General features: G+C 39.0%; 1 protein-coding gene across 1 annotated transcript; it reads right to left on the reverse strand.

Annotated features, from left to right (window-relative positions):
* Positions 1-380: 380 nt before the first annotated feature.
* Positions 381-5,332, reverse strand: LOC122015454 (pyrophosphate-energized vacuolar membrane proton pump-like). Its single transcript, XM_042572343.1, has 8 exons — positions 4,962-5,332; positions 2,556-3,130; positions 1,973-2,352; positions 1,807-1,893; positions 1,387-1,717; positions 897-1,307; positions 764-823; positions 381-694 (listed from the first exon to the last, which is right to left on the reverse strand). Exons 1-8 carry the CDS (start codon positions 5,206-5,208, stop codon positions 488-490), a joined length of 2,298 nt encoding a protein of 765 aa, XP_042428277.1. The 5' UTR covers positions 5,209-5,332; the 3' UTR covers positions 381-487.
* Positions 5,333-7,925: the final 2,593 nt, after the last annotated feature.

Consider the following 7,925-nt stretch of genomic DNA (forward strand, 5'->3'; position numbering starts at 1 on the left):
ATTCTTCTTTAATTATTATTATTAAAGATAATCCTAATTCCCCTTAATTCTTAAAATACAAGTTGAGCTTCAAAATATTTATTTCAATTCTGGTCTTCTTATTAATTCTTATTATGCATGTTGTATCGAGAACTATGATACAACTATAGTACAATAGGAGAAGAACGTTAAATTATCACTCAGGCATTATGAGCTATTCGTCATGAACGTTTTCCGATTTATCCTGATAATTAATGAAAAATTTTTATAAGATTGAAATAGTCATCTCAGATTTGATATTACCTAATTCATTTTTTTTAATTATGCAACCCTAATTTTATTGAATCAGAAATATATATATGTATATAGCTTTCGAGAGTAAATTTCATGGAACTGCTCAATTATTACATAAATTTTAGCCAGGAGCAAAAAGAAAAAATATATATATATGTAATGCTCTGATACAAATGGCATGGATAACTTGAAAGCGAATTAAATAAAATGCATCTTAAAATAGCTTGAAGAGTAGACCACCATGAGTGGCAAAGAATGGAGCAAACACTAGAGACTCCACGGCCATGAGCTTGATGAGGATGTTCAGGGATGGCCCGGATGTGTCCTTGAGTGGGTCGCCGATCGTGTCGCCGATCACGGCAGCCTTGTGGGGGTCCGAGCCCTTCGGGCCAAGCGACTTGGCGTGCTCGGAAGCTCCAGCCTAATCAACACAAGGAGAAAAAAATAAGGAATTGAATGGTTTCTGTTAAGAGTGTTTGAAGATGTTCACCTCAATGTATTTCTTGGCATTGTCCCATGCACCACCAGTGTTTGATGCAGAGATGGCAATCTGTTCAAGACAGAATTTTGAATTCAGATTGATGTGAGGATGAAGTTTGGATGTGGGGAGGAGGGCTACAGACCTGAACTCCGGAAACAAGAGAGCCTGCAAGGACGCCGGAGAGAGTTTCGACTCCGAAGAGAGTCCCGACGACGAGGGGAGTTAGCATGACTAGCGCACCGGGAGGAATCATCTCCTTGATGGAGGCGTCAGTCGATATCTTGACACAGTTTGTGTAGTCTGGTCTAGCAGTTCCCTCCATGAGGCCAGGAATGGTGTTGAACTGCCGGCGAACTTCTTCCACCATTTTGAGAGCTGCACTGCCAACGCTCTTCATGGTCATGGCTGAAAACCAGTAGGGGAGCATGGCGCCGACGAGCAGCCCAATGAAAACCTTGGGTGTGAGGACGTCCACGGCCGGGATTGCTGCCCTGCTCACAAAGGCGCCAAAAAGTGCAAGGGACACTAAGGCAGCTGAGCCAATTGCAAAGCCCTGACGGATAACAAATACATTTGCAAGAACTTAAAGAGGCGAATGAATGAATGAATACACAACTGCTGATCATTTTCACCTTTCCGATTGCGGCAGTGGTGTTGCCGGCGGCATCAAGAGCATCAGTTCTTTCGCGAATTCTGTGGCTCATGCCAGCCATCTCTGCGATTCCACCAGCATTGTCACTGATAGGCCCATAGGCATCGATGGCAAGGCCGGTAGCGATGGTGCTCAACATTCCAAGGGCAGCAACTGCAATGCCATACATGGCTGCCAAACTGAAGCTAACAAAAATACTGACAGCAATTGCGAAAATTGGAATGATGACAGATTTGTATCCCAAAGCAAGGCCAAAGATGACATTGGTAGCAGCTCCAGTTCGACAGGAATCAGCAACATCTTGCACAGGGCTGAAAGTAAAGATCAAACGAAAATGAATCAAGAAAGCGGATTATCAAAAGAACAAACAATTGGGAGAGCATAGAACAAGGTTGACTACCTGTAAGCATTACTTGTGTAATACTCGGTTACGAATCCTATCACCAAACCAGCCCACAAGCCAATAGCTACACAGACGAAGAGCTCCCTACCGGTACAACTCAGACAATAAGTTACCTTCTCAAATTTAGCAAGAAGAACAAAGATTGGGGCTGGAAATAAATTACCAGTTTTTAACAGATTTCTGGGTACCAAAATTGAAGATTGTAAAGGTGGATGGGAGTGCTACCCAACTAACAAGTGCAATTCCAGCGGTCATGAGAACTGTGGAGATAATGAGTTGCCTCTTCAATGAAGGTTCAATCTCCTTCACGGCTTTAATCTCAAAAAAATCAGTAGCAAAAAGCGTGGTGATCAGACAAACAATGATTCCCATGGAGCTGATCAGTAGAGGGTATAGCATTGCTGTCAAATCATGGTTAATTCCAAAGGAAGATATTGAAGCAACAACTAGAGCTGCACATGAAGACTCAGCATAAGAGCCAAAGAGATCTGATCCCATTCCAGCAATATCCCCGACATTGTCACCGACATTGTCGGCGATAACCTGTAAACAGTATCAGAAGATATCATCAATAGAACATAAACAAAATTCAAAAGAAACCCTCTTGGGCAAAGAGTGGCTCTGGCACTTGCGTGGATGCAGACATAGCAAGAATTACAAGTTTTAAAAGCTTGAGGATTTGAGATGACGATAGAATTATTGATTGAGCAGTGACAAGGAAAAGAGATGCTTGAGGAGATTCTTACAGCTGGGTTCCTTGGATCATCCTCAGGAATGTTTCGCTCGACTTTTCCAACCAGATCAGCCCCAACATCGGCAGCTTTAGTATAGATACCACCACCAACCCTACCAAAGAGAGCCATGGAAGACCCACCAAGGCCATAGCCAGTGATAGCCTCAAAAAGACCTTCCCAGTCATCACCATAATACAATTTGAACAAGTTAATTGAAATGAAAAGAACCAAAAGGCCATTAGCAGCAAGCAAAAAGCCCATCACTGCGCCTGATCGGAATGCAGTGATGAAAGCCTTCCCAACACCCTTTCTTGCCTCCAGAGTTGTCCTGGCATTGGCATATGTTGCAATCTTCATGCCGAGGAATCCAGACACCACAGAGGTGATACCTCCAAGTAAGAAAGACAATGTGCTAAAGATGGCATTGGCAAGGGCTGGCTTGCAAGTCTTGTCCTTGCTGTAAGTGCAGGGTTGGCTCTTTGTGCTGAATCCCTCGACAGAGCCAAGGAAGAGGAAGATCAGTACGGCAAAAATAGCCATGAAAATTCCAACATACTGGTATTCAGTGAAAAGGAAAGAAGTAGCTCCTGTTCAAAATGTTAGTAGAAACCTCATGTCAATGTGAATAATTTATTTACAAAATTGAAGTTAACCTAAGTTGAGTGAAAAAAAGGGGAAAATATTCTTTGAAAAAGAAGAATCAAAGTTAAAATCTGCCTGGATAAAAAAAACACAACCTTTGGCATCTCATTCTACATTATTATCTTTCAAGAATTATATACTTCAGATTCTATGGAAGCAAAACAAAACGACTGCTTAGTAATTTCTCCATTTGGATACATGGCCAATGAAGTTCCAGCTTTACAAATTCCATTGACCAGACAACACAGAGTATCAAATGACCCAAGTACCAACTCGGTTACACTGTGGGGGCAACACAGAGTATCAAAAAAAGTAGATCCGCTACCTTAGCGGCCCCCCTAGTGTCGGCCCCACGGATATGGAGGGAGGTTCATGAAGTTACACAGCCATAGGCGCATAGCGGGGTAAACCCCAGGTCGTCAGTTCCTGAGAATCGACCCCTGGCCATTACGCCAGAGATATCATACGCCCACCATCTTGTTTAAGCATTTTTAGAATTTGTTTAAACATTTCAGCCTTGTAAGAAGCATTCTTTTATTAGAAGAATCAATCAAGACATGTTCTGGGATGGTGGTATGATCTGGGGACCTAAGCCCAGTGAGCGCGCCAGAATCAAACAAGATATGTTCTAGGATGATGGTATAATCCGGGGACCTAAGCCCGGTGAGCGCGCCAGAATCAAACAAGATATGTTCTGGGATGGTGGTATGATCTGGGGACCTAAGCCCAGTGAGCGCGCCAGAATCAAACAAGATATGTTCTGGGATGGTTGTATGATCCGGGGACCTAAGCCCGGTGAGCGCGCCAGAATAAAGGGGAACTCCGGTCCTAAGTTCGGACCCCTACCAACCTAGCGCTAGGGTAGTTGTCTGATCAACAACTTATGTTACGGTACTCTGCGCTACGCCCTGGGGCGCAACACAGAGTATCAAAGCTTGCACTACAGATTGCTTTGGCTTCAATATCAGATATTGCCTACTTACAGCTGTCTTACATAAGAGATTAGCAATTCGATTTGAAGCACACAGCCACGACCTAAAAATCATTTTACACTACCCAACAAATTAAAACACGCAAATTAGCAGTTATAATTGTTGACTTTAATTCATTTTTCTTATAGTGATTAATAAAGACCTATCTATTAGGTCACATATCATACAAGATTTGAGGCTAACATCTAATTTCTTAATAGAATATGCCAGCAGAGAACAAGTGGGATCCGCTACAGCAGTAGCCTTACAGCTGACCGCCAGACTTGATCTGACAAGATAATAAGGTACGATGATATTATAAACTAATCAATAGAACAAAATCTCATTTTCACATGATGGTACCGGGAAGATAAAATCGTTGCATAAATAATTAGTGTGCATTTGCATTGCAACATGAGGAACCAAATTCGAAAAAACGCACGATTCGGAAAGTAGGAAAACAAATTGTAGATTACTATAGATCAAAAGTTCCAATCCAGGATCTGACTAAGACTCCATTTCAAGGAGTTTAGCGTACACAATTCGACAGAATGTTTCGGAAACCGCATACCAAGACAAAATTGAAATAGATTAAAAGGTAAACCTAAAGGAGTTATTTTGACGATTGAGTTAATTTTATTTTAAAATATACCCCAAGAAGAAAAAAAAAATAGCAGATCCAGTTACCTAAAACGACACTTCTTCTGCGCATGAAACTTCACGCAGACACTTCGAACTGACATTGAAGCGCCCAGATCTGACGGGAAAAAAAACAACAAGGGCCAGATCTACATAAAGCTCTCACCTTCTGAAATGGCTCTCTGGATCTCGGCGCACTTGACCACCACGTTGTGATCGTTGAGCCCCTCCTCCTCGTCGATCAAGTACTCGGAGTATCCGTTCTTGCCGGTGCCCGCCGCGTCGCCCTCCGATGGCAAGAGTCTTACCTTGGAGACCAGGACCCACTGCATCAGCGCGAACGCGATCCCGACGACGGCCGACGCCGGGATCAGGACCTCGGTCAGTAAATCGGAAAGAATAGCCGCCCCCATCTCCGGATCTGCAACTCCGGCGTCCAATACGCTTGGAGATCGACCGATCTGCCAATGCGAAGAGAAATAACTTCCAGGGTTTCCAATCGAGCTCCGCCTCACTCGCTGATCTCACACGACGCCGGGAGGTCCGGAGGTTTAACAATTTATAGGCGAAGCCTGAGGAGAGAGAAGGCATTTTGGATCCCGTTAATCGAGGTGAACTCGCGGGACATCCGACACGGCGAAAATTAACATTCAACCTTTTGGGCCCTACGAATTTGTGACGCTACAACCTACCCGGGTCCTGAAACAAGGAGCCTGCGGGGTCCATCGTAAAGTTAGAGAGTCTCATTTTACCCATCGCTTTAAAAAATTAAGCAGAAAGTGTAGTTTACTAGAAGGATAATGACAGAATTGAATTCCGTAGAATAAAAAAAAAGGAATTTAAATGGAAATTTACTAAAGCACACCCATCTTTTTTGTCATTTTACCAATATACTCCTTAACTCTGTTTTTTTCAGGGTCAGGAAAAAAATATGAATCTGGTCGGTCAATTATTATAGCCGATATAATATGAATATTATTAAATAAAATAAATTTAATAATTAATCTCATTGATTATTTTTAAAATGATCAATTTAATCTCATAATTTTTTTTTATTAATTATTAGGATCAATCGAAAAATACGTGTGATTGTCAACTTAAAAGTTCAATATCTTTTAATTGTACCTTTCATTTGAAGAAAAAAATCCTATAAATAAATCATAGTTGAAAATTGAATCATACATATCTGAATGATAATTTAAATATCCTATCTTAATATCATGGCCCCGGAGACAAATACAGATTAATTTTGTTCATATAATTGGTTCAGCGATGTATGATTTAATAATATTGAGCAAACGTAGTTGTGTTATTTGATAGAGGTGGGTAGAATAGTGTGTTTTTTGATAAAAAAAAATTTAATAATAATAATAATAAATAAAAATAAAAAAACGGGATGATTTAAAAAAATAATTTTTGCCCTTTTTTAATTGTGACCCTATTTTAAAATTTTCTCCGGCAGGAAAGAACCAAACATTTATGAAGAAACATTAGCATTGACTTAATAATAGGTCAATTAAATAAGTTATGTAATTAATCTTAAAATGAGCAAGCAAATTTGAAATGTAAAACTCGTGAACTAACTAACCTAACTAAAGTTGAGAATGTAAAAAATTCTAAACAATTATATAAGTTTGAATTAACAGATAATAATTGGATAAACTAAGTTTAAGTCAAATTTTAGCAAACTAAAGAGAAAGAGATTAAAAAAATGCTTAACAATTAATCGTTTTAATAACTTAGTTAGTTTTAATCTCAATTTGATTTTGTTTGATTATCTTATTAAATAATATTAAACAACACAAAACTTATCTAATTACTTTACTAAATAAGCTTATTCAAAATGGCATCTGGAATCCAATTTTAAAATGAAAAGTATATGAGAAAAGAACCAAAGAAAAAGGATTTTTTTAAAAATATAGGGTGCATCAAGAAAAAAATATTTTTAAAACTACCAAATTAATTATAATTATTTGCAGTAACTTTTGAATTAAAAAATAAATAATTTTGATAAAGTTTAAATAATTTTAATAAATTAAAATGATTTTAACTAAATTATATATATAACCGCTATAGTAATTTTGATAAAATAAATTTTATAAAACAAAAAACGCATAAAGGTCGTGCCCATGCAGGCTTATAGAGAAGTTTTTTTTTAATAATACGGAAAGAAAGAAAACAAAAAGTAAAAAAATTACGATCTAGCAAAAATCATCTCATTGCCAATAGGGTGCTGGATAATCGATGAGGACAAGAACTTCAAGCCATGAAATCATTCTGCATATGCGGATCATATTTGGTCCCGAGTTATGATACTACAATTCATATTATCATTAAATTATTTATAGTTCGATTCCTAAATACAATATATTTATAGATTTTTTTTTTTAAAAATAGGATGCGTAATTAAAGGATGTTGAGTTTTTGGACTACTCACTGCACGCGCTTCTTGATTTATCCTGTTGGCCGATGAAAAAATTTCATGAGATTAAGTCGGTCACCTGGAGGACTAGTCAATGAGACTAACTGACTTTATCATTTTTTTCATTTATATTTGTATCATATTTGTCTCCATGGGCTACTCAATTGGTTAGAGGAAGATAAATTTACTATAATGGGATAAGGATCAATTTCTAGTAAGTGCATGTCCTCGGGAAAAAACTCTTCCCACCCCTAGATACTTGACGGTCAGTTATAAGTTAACATCGTGATTTACTTCCTTTCACATAACTTGGGGATAGATTGTGAGAGACATCTGGGGTGAACGTAATCACCTTTGCTACAATATGTGCACCATATTTTAAGTATCACATGTTAGTTTTGATGTGATCAACTGAGTTAAATTAGGCTCTATGATTTTAGCGCCTTATGTCTAAGTGTGCATGAACTTAAGAACACAAAAAATAGAGTGGAATACATAGAAAGCGAAAAAAGATGGCACAGGAAAGGAGTCGACGAACTCGATACATCAGAGGGACGAGAAGCTGTGGAATGATACACCAGTGGACGAGAAGGACACTTGCGAAGCATTCGAGGAACGAGAAACCAGGAGAAAGTTTGCTCGAGGAGAAGGCCGAAGTTGGATTCAGGTAAGCTCAACTCTAGACGACCTGATTATCACCCAAACGAC

This window comes from Zingiber officinale, chromosome 8B, assembly GCF_018446385.1.
Source record: "Zingiber officinale cultivar Zhangliang chromosome 8B, Zo_v1.1, whole genome shotgun sequence".
NCBI lineage: Eukaryota > Viridiplantae > Streptophyta > Magnoliopsida > Zingiberales > Zingiberaceae > Zingiber > Zingiber officinale.

Excerpts from the sequence above, each read along its gene's own strand:
- LOC122015454 (XM_042572343.1), bottom strand. The coding sequence starts at position 5,208 with ATGGGGGCGGCTATTCTTTCCGATTTACTGACCGAGGTCCTGATCCCG. Across the intron at positions 2,353-2,555 it reads ATGATCCAAGGAACCCAGCT|GTTATCGCCGACAATGTCGG; the intron begins GTAAGAATCTCC and ends TACTGTTTACAG. Across the intron at positions 1,308-1,386 it reads CCACTGCCGCAATCGGAAAG|GGCTTTGCAATTGGCTCAGC; the intron begins GTGAAAATGATC and ends GTTATCCGTCAG.